This window comes from Capricornis sumatraensis, chromosome X (assembly GCF_032405125.1).
Source record: "Capricornis sumatraensis isolate serow.1 chromosome X, serow.2, whole genome shotgun sequence".
Taxonomy (NCBI): Eukaryota; Metazoa; Chordata; class Mammalia; order Artiodactyla; family Bovidae; genus Capricornis; species Capricornis sumatraensis.
The window spans coordinates 146,949,512-146,962,996 of record NC_091092.1 but is presented as its reverse complement, the minus strand read 5'-3'; the positions used below and the strand labels follow the sequence as shown (position 1 = coordinate 146,962,996).

General features: G+C 41.9%; 1 protein-coding gene across 1 annotated transcript; it reads left to right on the top strand.

Moving 5' to 3' along the window:
* The first annotated feature begins 5,679 nt into the window (after positions 1–5,679).
* LOC138071982 (allergen Bos d 2-like) lies at positions 5,680–13,421 on the top strand. The gene is made up of 6 exons (XM_068963339.1): positions 5,680–5,760; positions 7,744–7,877; positions 8,070–8,140; positions 9,451–9,558; positions 11,592–11,693; positions 13,351–13,421. The coding sequence occupies exons 1-6, from the start codon at positions 5,680–5,682 to the stop codon at positions 13,419–13,421; spliced, it is 567 nt and encodes a 188-aa protein (XP_068819440.1).
* Positions 13,422–13,485: the final 64 nt, after the last annotated feature.

Genomic DNA, 13,485 nt, shown 5'->3' with positions numbered 1-13,485 from the left:
GGTCCACCATCCACTGCTTCTCTTTTCTCTTTCATGCTATCACCAACATCATGTTCATCCTAATCAGCTCAACAATGTTTTACATTTGTTTTATGTTTAAAGAAATAAATGAAGTAAGCATATGAGCAGCACCGAAGCACTAATGTGTCCCAATCATCCAGATGAAGATAATAGACTTTTTCCTTGAAATCATCATTTCTTCTCTCCCAGGAAATCAAGAATCTGAACCCACAGCTTTCCAACTATGAATGTCCTCTGTTCTTGCTGATGTTACTGGATTCCTAAACTGATCAATAAATCAATTAAAGCACATATGTGTAGTGAACAAAGGTGCTATATTTCCAAATGCACAAAACATGTAATTTCAACTCTGCAGCAAATCGAGTGTTCAAGGAAAGGGGAAATAACTCTGTTTAGGACGCATGGTGTGAATCATGCAAGTGTCTTTCCAAGAAGAGTGAATATACCATGGATGGTAGTTGTATATGGCAATATAAGATTCCAACCAGATGTCACATGAGAGACGGGATTGGTTAGTCAAGACAACTACAAACAGAATCTGAGTTGTTCAGTGTGGCCCCTGAAAACAGCACAACTATGGGGTTAAGCAGCATTCATCCGCTGTGGGGCTGCAGGGGTGGAAAGGATTTTGGATGCAGTCTTACATGGGCTACCTGGGGGTGCAGTGGTAAAGAAAATATACCTACAAATGCAAGAGCTGCATGAGACACAGGTTAATCCCAAGGTCAAGAAGGGCCCTGGAGGAGGAAATGGCAGTGTTCTTGCCTGGAGAATCCTATGGACAGAGGAGCCTGGTGGGCTAGTTCATGGGGTCAGGATCGCAAGATCAGACACGATTTATCAACCAAGCACACACACACACATACAACAAAAGTGAACAGTGTTTACTAAAGAAAGAGCACTGATGGTGTTTACAAAGCATGGGGTCTGTGGTGTCCGACTAAGGGGGCTATTCTCCAGCTCAAACCCCAGAAGCAGAGGCCTTGCTGCAGGTGCAGAGTTACCTAAAGCTCTGCATAAAAGATCCTCATCAGATATTTTTCAAAGCAATAGCTATTGATTGGTGCCAACTGATTTTAAAAAAGGAACATCTTTGGCATCACATAGGTCATGCCACTCGAAGAGGCAGGAGACCAGGAAAAATGTGTGAGGGGGATGGGAAAGGTTAGGCAGTCCTAGACCACTCTGGAGACCTCTGGTAGGCTCCTCAGGACATGAAAGGCTGGGTGCAGCTGAAAGGCTGTGGAGTGAAAGGGAAGACAAAACAGGGCACTGGGCATGTTCCCTGCCAGGGCTCATCGTAAGCTGCACGCACCTTGAATGCATGTTACAACCACACACGGCTCTCCAAGGTCAAGATATTGGTGTCCTTTGACTAGAGTTGTTGACAGAATCCAGAAAAATATTGGTTGATGTCTATGCTATACTCCCTTCATGGATGACTGCCTTGTGTGCTAAAGGGGCTTGCATGCCTCAGTGAAGCTATGAGCCATTTCGTGTAGGGCCACCAATGACAAACGTGTCACTGTGAAGAGTTCTGGCAGAACGTGATCCCCTGGAAGAGGGGAGTGCCAAACCACTCCAGTATTCTTGCTGTGAGATCCCCATGAGCTGCGTCAAATGGCAAAGAGATATGACACTGAACGTGAGCCCCCCAGGTTGGAAGGTGTCCAGTGTTGCTACTGGGAAGGTGTGGAGGACAGCTGCTAATAGCCCCGGGAAGAAGGAAGCTATGCTCACTTAGGTCTCACCTGAGCAAGCCAGCCTAAAACAAGAAGCAAAACTAAGAAACAGAAAAAAGTAACTGAGCAGAGGGACTTCGCTAGGGGTCCAGTGGTTCAGAATCCACCTGCCAATGCAGGGGACACAGATTGAATTCCTCATCTGGGAAGATTCCGCATGCTGTACGACAAGCACACCCATGCACTCCATCAACTGTGCTTGAGGCAAAGAGCCCGAAAGAGAGAACCGTCACCACGAGCCACACCGCTACAAGAGTTTAAAACTTCTAAGAGAAAAAGCTGCAGTTTGAATAATGAAAGCAACATTACGAATCAGGCAGGAAATACGAACCATTAAAAAAAATTTTGGTTAAAAAATCATTTTCAAGGATCTTTATCCAGTTGACGATATATCAGATCCTGGGGAAGAGGGATATATGACAAGTGGACCACGTTTAACCAATGTGGATGTACAAACAGTTAGAAGTTTGCAGGGGGTTAAGGAGTAGTAAGGAAGAGTGAAAGAATAAATGACACGGCTGATTGACATAAGAAACAAGAGAACTAACTCATCTGTCTCCTCACACAGCTATCCCATGTACATGTGTGTGTGTTTGTGTGTATATGAGATTAAAAACACTTAAATTTCTGCTCTAAGTGATCTGTCTCCTCACACAGCTATCCCATGTACGTGTGTGTGTGTTTGTGTGTATATGAGATTAAAAACACTTAAATTTCTGCTCTAAGTGATTGACATGTACGCGTGAAGTACTATTCAGTTCAGCTCCGTAGTCAAAATGCTGTTCTTACATCTTTCTATAAGCCATAGGAGGTCTTCAGATAATTATCACTGAACAGAAAAATGCATACAAAAAAAAAAAAGTAGAACTTCTGTCAATTAAAGCCTTATGTTTTAATGTGATATTGGCATACGTTGAGGACTCTGTGGCCAGCATTTACCCAGTGATTATTTATTTTGGCTCCAAAATGTAACAAAACTAATGTCTTGCTATTTTAGACATCCTTTGTGAAAATCAACAGAAATATATAATATTCTAATGATCCATAAATGGATGAGAAATTCTATTTTCACAAGCTTCTGAACCATGAACACTTTGTTTAGGACACAAACATGTTGAAGGTTAGTCATATGATCTTCATGTTCCAACTATCTTTAACCTTGCCAAAAATAAAGGCACCAAGAATGGGGAAACACAAACCAACACACACACAAATCTGCTCTTGTGGAAGGGACAGGAATATACAAATAGATTTTGGATATACTTACAAACTGTGGTGTTGGAGAAGACTCTTGAGAGTCCCTTGGACTGCAAGGAGATCCAATCAGTCAATCCTAAAGGAGATCAGTTCTGGGTGTTCATTGGAAGGACTGATGCTGAAGCTGAAACTCCAATGCTTTGGCCACCTCATACGAAGAGTTGACTCATTTTAAAAGACCCTGATGCTGGGAAAGATTGATGGCAGGCTGAGAAGGGGATGACAGAGGATGAGATGGCTGGATGGCATCACCGACTCAATGGACCTGGAGTTTGGGTGGACTCCAGGAGTTGGTGGTGGACAGGGAGACCTGGCGTGCTGCGGTTCATTGGGTCACAAAGAGTCGGACATGACTGAGCGACGGAACTGAACTGAATACCTACAAAAGATATTCAGTAGAAAATAATAATCATATAGAGAAGACTTTTGGAGAAATTGTGAATTCATATGCCAAATAGAAAAAAAAGCTTCGACCCCCTCATTGCTCCTTGTTTTACAACTGACACAGAGAGACTCATAGACCTGTATGTGAGACCAAAAGCAAGAAAGACTCTAGAGGCAAAACACAGGCAGATATTCTGTGACCAACATTAGGTGGTTACTGATTAGAATATATGCCAACCAGGATCCCACACTGGGAACAGTACGCTAGTAACTAAGCCTCAGTCAAAATATTTACATCTCTGAGAGACACCCTAAAGAAAGCACAAGAGCTTTCCCCAGCAAGTGGGGAAAAATATTGGCACATCTATATCTGAAAAAGGACTCAATCCAGACTATATTAAAAACCTACAAATTAAAAAAAAAAAAACATAATTCACTCAGGAATGAACAGATGATTTGCAGAGATCCTTAACAGAGAAAATAGACACACGGCAATCCCACCACTTAATTCATTCAGGAAATGAAAGTTACTTCTGTAACTGGATACAGTCACACCCTTATTATAATCTCTGAAATGAAAACAACTGACCATATTGAGTCCTGGCAAGGATGGAGCAATGGAAAGTCTCATCTCCTGTTGGCAAAGTTGAAAATCAGAAGGCATTGAGACTGAGCAGTTCCACACCCAAGTCTCTACCCACAAGACAACACGGTCAGTTCCTTACAAAGACTTGTCTATGAACACGTATCCGTCAACACTGGAATGAATAACAATGGGACATATCCTGACAATAGTTTGCAGGGGCAATGGTAATGGAGTCTGTAAAAATATATAGATGTTTATTCAAATAAATATGCTGAGGGAAAGAAGTCGGAAACACTCACTCAGGAGGAGTGGAATAAGGCACACAGTACTATGCATAAAATGAATAATGGACAAAGATTGAAAAATAAAGATTGTACAACAAAGGAGGGGAAAGCCAATATTTTTACAACTTCAAAAGGAGAAATAAAATTATGAGTACCTATACGGTATACCTGTAACAACAACAACAAAAAATTGTACATCGACTATACTACAATTTCAATATAAAAAAACAGAGACCCCTAGGAGGAATTCCCTGAAAACTGATTCCTGGTAGAGATACCACATATTGATCTTCTTAAACAGGACAGTCCCATCTTTAGTTTTAGAAAATAAACTTAAAGAGACCTCTTCGGTGTGAAAGGAATAAGTCAGTTCAGTTCAGTTCAGGCGCTCAGTCGTGTCCGACTCTCTGCGACCCCATGAATCGCAGCACGCCAGGCCTCCCTGTCCATCACCAACTCCCGGAGTTCACTCAGATTCACGTCCATCGAGTCCGTGATGCCATCCAGCCATCTCATCCTCGGCCGTCCCCTTCTCCTCCTGCCCACAATCCCTCCCAGCATCAGAGTCTTTTCCAATGAGTCAACTCTTCGCATGAGGTGGCCAAAGGACTGGAGTTTCAGCTTTAGCATCATTCCCTCCAAAGAAATCCCAGGGCTGATCTCCTTCTGAATGGACTGGTTGGATCTCCTTGCAGTCCAAGGGACTCTCAAGAGTCTTCTCCAACACCACAGGTCAAAAGCATCAATTCTTCAGCACTCAGCCTTCTTCACAGTCCAACTCTCACATCCATACATGACTACTGGAAAAACCATAGCCTTGAATAGACGGACCTGAGTCGGCAAAGTAATGTCTCTGCTTTTCAATATGCTATCTAGGTTGGTCACCACTTTTCCTCCAAGGAGTAAGCGTCTTTTAATTTCATGGCTGCAGTCACAATCTGCAGTAATTTTGGAGCCCCCAAAAATAAAGTCTGACACTATTTCCACTGTTTCCCCATCTATTTCCCATGAAGTGATGGGACCAGATGCCATGACCTTCATTTTCTGAATGTTGAGCTTTAAGTTAATTTTCACTCTCCTCTTTCACTTTCATCACGAAGCTTTTTAGTTCCTCTTCACTTTCTGCCATAAGGGTGGTGTCATCTGCATATCTGAGGTTATTGATATTTCTCCCAGCAATCTAGACAGGAAGTGTATATAAGAAGCACAGAATGTCAAAAAGCTCAGCTGCCAAGCAGGATGTCAGAAGACAATGTCTATGTATCCAAGGTATTGAGATCAACCACTGTTTGATCAATATGTATTCCGCCAAGAGACGTATCCTATAAAAAGTGAAACCAATTCACAACCTCTCCAACAACTGGGGCGCCCTCACCTTGTCTAGAAGTACGACAAGAGTCCAAAGATGAAGGTTGTGTTCCTGACTCTCCTCCTTGGTCTGGTTTGTGGGGCCCCAGAAACTGCAACTGAGATAGACCCCTCAAAGGTATCCAGAATGAGCTGATCTGCTAGCAGGTCTTGCTTGCATTATTGTGCGTGTGTGTGTAATGTGTGTATGTCAGATGTTGTGTGTGCGTATGACAAAGATATTCTTTTTTTATGATTTTATTTTATTTTTAATACAAATTTATTTATTTTAATTGGAGGTTAACTACTTTACAATATTGTATTGCTTTTGCCATACTTGTACAACCAGATTGTACACATTATGGTTCACATATATACATGAACGCAATACAATGCTCTGTCTATCGGCTCTTGGTATTTTTCTTCTTGTCTATAGGTAAAATAAAATAAAACAATGACAAAAAGAGCCTAACATGCTAACCTTCAGAAAGTTAAGAACTATCATGGTCTTTACTGGAATTGTTTTAGTGATTACAAAAAACTCTGAATTCTGTGCGAAACCTATGAATTCTATGCTTTCTGTTCCAACAGAAATCATGATATCATGTCATGTGATTCAGCAAGGTAGGAAGTAGAACTCTTCTTTGCTTCAATTAGTTCAGTCGCTCAGTGGTGTCTGACTCTTTGCCGTCCCATGGACTGCAGCACAGCCAGCTTCCCTGTCCATCACCAACTCCCAGAGTTTGCTCAAACTCATGTCCATCAAGTCTGTGATGCCACCCAACCATATCATCATCTGTCGTCCCCTTCTCCTCCCACCTTCAATCTTGCCCAGCATCAGGGTCTTTTCCAATGAGTCAGTTCTCCACATCATGTGGTGAAAGCACTGGAGTTTCAGCTTCAGCATCAGTCCTTCCAATGAATATTCAGGACTGATCTCCTTTAGGAGGGACTGGTTGGATCTCCTTGCAGTCCAAGGGACTCTCAAGAGTCTTCTCCAACACCACAGTTCAAAAGCATTAATTCTTTGGCACTCAGCATTCTTTATAGCCCAACTCTCACATCCATACATACTACTGGAAAAACAATAGCTTTGACTAGGTGGACCTTTGTTGGCAAAGTAATGTCTCTGATTTTCAATATGCTATCTAGGTTGGTCATAACTTTTCTTCAAAGGAGTAAGTGTCTTTTAATTTCATGGGTGCAGTCACCATTTGCAGTGATGTTGGAGTCCAAAAAAATAAAGTCTGAACACTGTTTCCACTGTTTCTCCATCTATTTCCCATGAAGTGATGGGACCAGATGCCATGATCTTACTTTTCTGAATGTTGAGCTTTAAGCCAACTGTTTCACTCTCCTCTTTCACTTTCATCAAGAGGCTCCTTAGTGCTTCTTCACTTTCTGCCATAAGGGTGGTGTCATATGCATATCTGAGGTTATTAATATTGCTCCCGGCAATCTTGATTCCAGCTTGTGCTTCTTCCAGCCCAGCGTTTTTCATGATGTACTCTGCATATAAGTTAAATAAGGAGGATGACAATATACAACCTTGACGTACTCCTTTTCCTATTTGGAACCAGTCTGTTGTTCCATGTCTAGTTCTAACTGTTGCTTCCTGACCTGCATATAGGTTTCTCAAGAGGCAGGTTAGGTGGTCTGGTATTCCCATCTCTTTCAGAATTTTCCACAGTTTCTTGTGATCCACAAAGTCAAAGGCTTTGGCATAGTCAATAAAGCAGAAATAGATGTTTCTCTGGAACTCTCTTGCTTTTTTGATGATCCAGCAGATATTGGTCATTTGATCTCTGGTTCCTCTGCCTTCTCTAAAACTAGCTTGAACATCTGAAATTCCATGGTTCATGTATTGCTGAATCCTGACTTGGAGAATTTTAAGCATTACTTTACTAGCATGTGAGATGAGTTCAGTTGTGGAGTAGTTAGAGCATTCTTTGGCACTACCTTTCTTTGGGATTGGAATGAAAACTGACCTTTTCCAATCTTGTGCTTAATAAGATTCAATGTACTTCTCATCTGTGGTAAATGCAGAACCAAGACACTGCTGTGTATTGGTGGTGGACCAGAAAAGAGATTGACTGATGTTAACAGACACCTTCCTTGTTAGGTTACAGGAGAGTGGCACACCATTTACGCAGATAACAAGGAGAAGATTGTGAAAGGGGGCCCGCTGAGGTGTTACTATCATCAGATTGAATGTATCAACGACTGCAAATACCCCTCTCTTACATTTTACACCAAGTAAGCACAATCTGAGCCACCTGAAAACAAGCAGTCTGTTGACTTCTGACATGGGATCCCATCTCCAATGTGCAGTGAGAGGTGTGAGTTATGGCTGTGAAGTTGGGTGTGTGAACTCTATTCACGGAAGGGTGTCCTCAAGCCCTGGGAAATGAACAGTCCGAAGGAATGTCTTGTCTGTTTGGTTTTCAGGGATGACGGGAGATGTCAGTTATTCACAGAAGTGCTAAAGAGACAAGAAGGAGATGTTTACGTCATAGAGTGTGAGTGTTTGAGCTTTTCAGAAGAGATGTCTTACAGAAAACCATGGAACATGTTTAGATGGATAGTCTCTGTTTCATCCAAGACAACTAGATTTCTGGATGGGTGAACTATTTCCTGTACTTATTACCAATGCAACCTTGGAAAAGCCATTTAACTTTTCAGCAATCAATTCTGTCCCACAACACCAGGATGAGGTGCAAGGTTGGAATGTGGCCACTGATGGTCTCTGAGAAAAAGCTCCAGAACACTGACTCCTCATGTTCCTTGGGCATGGAGAAGTGTGATAACCTACTTAGGACTGTAACAACTCTCTCAAAATTTTTTTGTTTCATTTGACCTACATGATCAAATTTGCAAAAACTAAAGAAATTCTTTAAATATTAAAGGTTCTTCATTAGCAAGTTTAGTAAGTAGAACATGATTAACTTAAAGCCCAAAAATTACAACAGCTAAAATAAGAGCCCCAAAGTTTAAACTAATTTTACAGAATTGAAAGGGACTTTATACCATAGGCTTCTATCTCTATAGCTTAAAATAAGGAGAAATAATTCTCAAATACAAATATCAATCTATAATTTGAAAGCTGTATTAACAGAGATTCTATCTCTGTAGTTGAAAATAACAGAAAATAATTCTCAAATATTAATATCAATACTGTAATATATTAAGTGATCAAGTGTCCATATATTTCACTTTCATGGAAAAAATGTAGAACAGGGGATTCTAATCTCTGTCTGATGAATCTTTTCTAATTTCAATTGTGGACACACAGCCACAGGATCTAATCTGAAATCACTGCAGAGTGTGTATGTCCCACAGTTTGCAATAGATTCATTTGTACCTCTCTTTTTAAGCTCTTGTACTAAGAAATAACTCTGGATTGGGCCTTAACTTTTATTTTACTATGATTCATTCAAATTATTAGAATTCCTTTCTAACCATGACTGCACCTCCATATTGGATCACAAAACTCTTGACAATTTAACAGTTAGAGCTTGTGAGCTGGTATGAGACGGCTGAGGGTCAACACTTACTACAGCTGCAATGAGAAACGTTGCCTCGTCCACAGACTGCTGAGTCTAGAAGGCTGGAAGTCTTTTATCTTCAGAAGAAAGGGGTGTGGAGAAAGTTTTCCTAGTTCACCAGCTGTCTGAACTGGTTTCAGCAACACACCGCTAGAAATGTCAGTGAGATAAGGTTCACCATCCGAGGGAAGACTGATGATAGCATGTGAACAAGAAGACGCGGTCAAATGAAAAGAAAAGAAGTTGATCGTATTGAGGCTTGATTTCTTCTTTTTCTGTTACAGTCACGGGTACAAATGTTTTGCAGTTGATTTATGTATCGGACAACATGGTGGTAACTTATTTTGGAAACGATGATGGAGAGAAGATCACAAAAATAACTGAAGGTGTTGGTACATACTGTAGTTTATCCAGTACAAAGTAGATGTGTTCCTATGATCAGCATTTTTATACTAATGTGAGAAGTACACACATACTTTATATTATGGCTTCACTGCTGCTCAGACAGGAAAGAACTCACCTGCAATGTAGGGCACTTGGATTCTCTCCCTGGGTCAGGAAATCCCTGGAGGAGAGCATATGAACCCACTCCAGTATTCTTGGCTGGAGAATCCCATGGACAGAGGAGCCTGGCAGGCAAGAGTTCATGGGATAAGAGTTCATGGGATCAGAGTCAGATAGGACTGAGCAACTAACCGTAGCACACCATATGAAGAACCCTGGAACAGACGTGTGTTTACACAGAGAATTCAGACTTCATGCGACATGAGTCAGGGATATAGAAAGTTTGTCTGTGAGAATAATGAGGACATGTATCTACTGGGAATTCTATCAGATGGCATTTTTAAACATGAGATACACTTGTCCCAGATTCCAAATGAAATATTCCAGGAAGCTCCATGAGTTTCTCACCAAGTATCACACAACAGAGTTGCCAGGTCCTGACGCCAAAGAGAACCAAGGTTTAATCTGAGTTTAGCTGGCTCACAGGTCACGCCCATGGCTGCATTCATCTCTACAACAAACTCTTTCTTCTTTGTCACAATGTTTAAAGTACTGCCCGAACTTGAACACAAAGCTCTGCAAATACCTCTCAATGACACTGAATCCCGCAGAGGAAGTGTGGACAGGCATGTCAATCATTCTGCCATCCGTGCAATCCCCTGGGTTCTCTGACATCCCGTTATCCTTTCTGCTATTATATGGGCATCGGAGGTAGATGGCTGTTCTGTGTCATATTTGAGGATGACAAAGCCTGAACGAATCCCTGAGTGGGCCATGTGATGTTTTTACCAAATGTGGGTTCTTGCTGCCCGCCTTTCAAAAGCCAACTAAGAGCCCAGCTCCGTAGGAAGGAATGCCTGCTTTCGTTCATGTGCTGAAAACAAAGCGGGAGGGTCGACTTCTGTCCAAAGGCTGACTGCCCCACCCCACAACTGGCAACCAGTGGGGCAGGAGCTCTTGTAGACAGAGGGAAGGGGCTTCTTGCAGAAACAGCAGTCAGCTCTGACAGCCGTTTTGAAATTGGCCATGAGCGGGTGACCAGCATTATCTTGATGTATTCGGTACAGTTAATCTTCAGTTCCAGGGTCGCTATGTTCCCATCTCCTGGACGTCAGTTCTCTAAATCATGGCAGCTGCTGTCGTGGCTGCAGTCTGGTTATCAGGTAGTAAACTTGTCCACTGGGTGGGGGTTTCAGTGTCTGTAAGACAGCTCGCAGGATATGACCCAGAATAATATCTACTGCCCTTGCGGAGGAACCGCAAGTCCTTGTCTTTGCTTCATGACTACATTATTATTATTTCATCTCCTTTGTCTGTTTTCCTTTGCTATCTACATCCTCAATTCTCTGATTAAACGTATTCTTTGACTAAAATCTTTCACAGACAAAAGGCAGGCAGAAAATGTCAGGGGTGGGGCAAGGAACGTAAGGTCCTGCACCGTCTCACTGGGGGGTCAGTGTGCTTTTGATAATTCCAAATCATTCCCCGCTCCATTCATTGCATGAGGGTTCATGAAAACCCCAGGGATGGAATTCTAGAATGCACACAAAGTAAACAGGAAGAGTTAGAGTTGGGAGGAATTCTGAGTCTCAGACTCGCCATGAACTTCTTCAGTATACCACGAAGGATTGCATCTCACTGTGAGCTTAAGCTCACAGGTGAATGATCTGCAGCTCACTCAGGAGTTGTGAGAATGGGGACATGATAACATGTTAACCATGCGGACTCCACCCCATGGAAAAACCGGAAGACCTGTGAGCACATTCAGGCACGTCTGTGGAACACTACCTGGAGAGCAGAGTTTAGGTGATGGGGAGAGCAATGCTGCTGCTGGACACTACAGGTAGGAGCCAGGTGACTCTCTATAACGATAAAGGATTCTCATGCACACCTCTTCTGCCCTGTTTGCTATGAAATCCAGGCAGAGGAGACAGCTTCACTCAAGAAGAACTTCAGAAGTGTCAGGAGCTGAACAGTAAAAGGGGGCTTCCAAATGAAAATATAGAAAATGTCATCAAAACAGGTAAAGCCCCAGAGGACAGTAGGTATCTGAAATGAAAACATATCACTAGGACATTCATATCAAATTTTCCTTTCACAGAGATATCTGTTATAAAAGCTGCTTTGAAATAATCCTTGGAAACAGAGGCATGTCCGTGGTCATCTTTCCCCTTATTCATTCTCTTTCACAGACAACTGTCCTCTGCAAGAACAGAGAACATCAGTTGGGTGAGTAGACGTGTGACAGATAGCAAGGCTGAGTTTCTTTTCTGTAGGTTAACATTTGGGGGAGGGGAAGGTGGGAGGGTATTTTCAACTGCTTTAAGAATGGGATACATACACAATGTCATATTACCCAGTCATGAAAAAGAATGAAATAATGTCATTTGCAGCAACGTGGAAGGACCTAGAGATGGTCTTACTGAGAGAAATTAAGTCAGAAAGAGAAACACAAATATATGCTGTCACTTCTATGCGGAGTCTAAAGCATGATGCAAACGAACCATTAATAAAACAGAATCAGACTCTCAAACATAGAGAAAATTAATGGTTACCAAAGGGTAAATTAGGAGTTTCAGATGAGCAGATACACAGTAAAATATATAAAATAAACTGAAGAGATCTACTGGATAGCACAACAAACTATAGTCAATGTCTTTTAATAACATGAAAGAAGAAAAATCGATAAAAAGGTATACATTTACCTACACACACACTCACACACACACACACACACACACACACACATATATATATATATTAATGAGGGTTTCCAAGGTGACTCAGAGGTCGAGAAACTGCCTGCCAATGCAGGAAACACAGGAGAGGCTGGTTCTATCCCTGGGACACACCTTAGTGACTCGGAAACAACAAATGTATAGATGAATTACTTTCCTCTATATGTGACACTAATACAACATAAAGCATCTGTCTACAATGCGGGAGACTCGGGTTCGATCCCTGGGTCAGGAAGATCCGCTGGAGAAGGAAATGGCAATCCACTCCAGTACTATTGCCTGGAAAATCCCATGGACAGAGGAGCCTGGTAGGCTACAGTCCATGGGGCCGCAAAGAGTCGGACACGACCGAGTGACTTTCCTGTTCCTGTAATACAACATTGCACATCAACTACACATCAATAAAAATCAATTTTCAAAAAGAATGGGATGACAGAACATTTCACATTGCCGCTGGCCAAAAGCTCAGACTTCCTTAAGTATTTGGATTAGATATCTAAAGACTGACATGGTCTAGACTCCACAGAAAGATGCTTTGAGGACAATGGGGGTGGTGTGATGCCCTGAGCTGTGAGTTATGATGATTGCTGGGGAAGCCCACTGGGAATGAAAGACTTTGTAGCCACTACACGTCCCTGATGAAATATGAGCCTACAGAAGTCACTTAGTTTACAATCTCCTACATTTCACAGCTCTGAATACGTAATGTAGTACCTCTCAACATAAGACTTGATACCAGACTGCTCACAACTAATTTCACCAGGTGGTAATTCTATGCAACCACACAGGGGCAAACACACACAGATGAACTTCTGCGGAATGAATCTTGTAGGAAAATTTCTACACTGTTTCCATCAAAAACGGTTTTTCTTTTATAATTCCCCCTCTGGGCAATATGATATTAACCCTAGAAAGCTCAACAACCTTTTACTCTCCTTTCAGGCTCAAAGAAAAAAACGAAGGAAGAATCCGAGCAGCATCGAAGCAGCAATGTGTCCCAATCATACGTATGAAGATAATAGATCTTTTCCTTGAAATCATCATTCCTTCTCTCCCAGGAAATCATGACCCAGAACC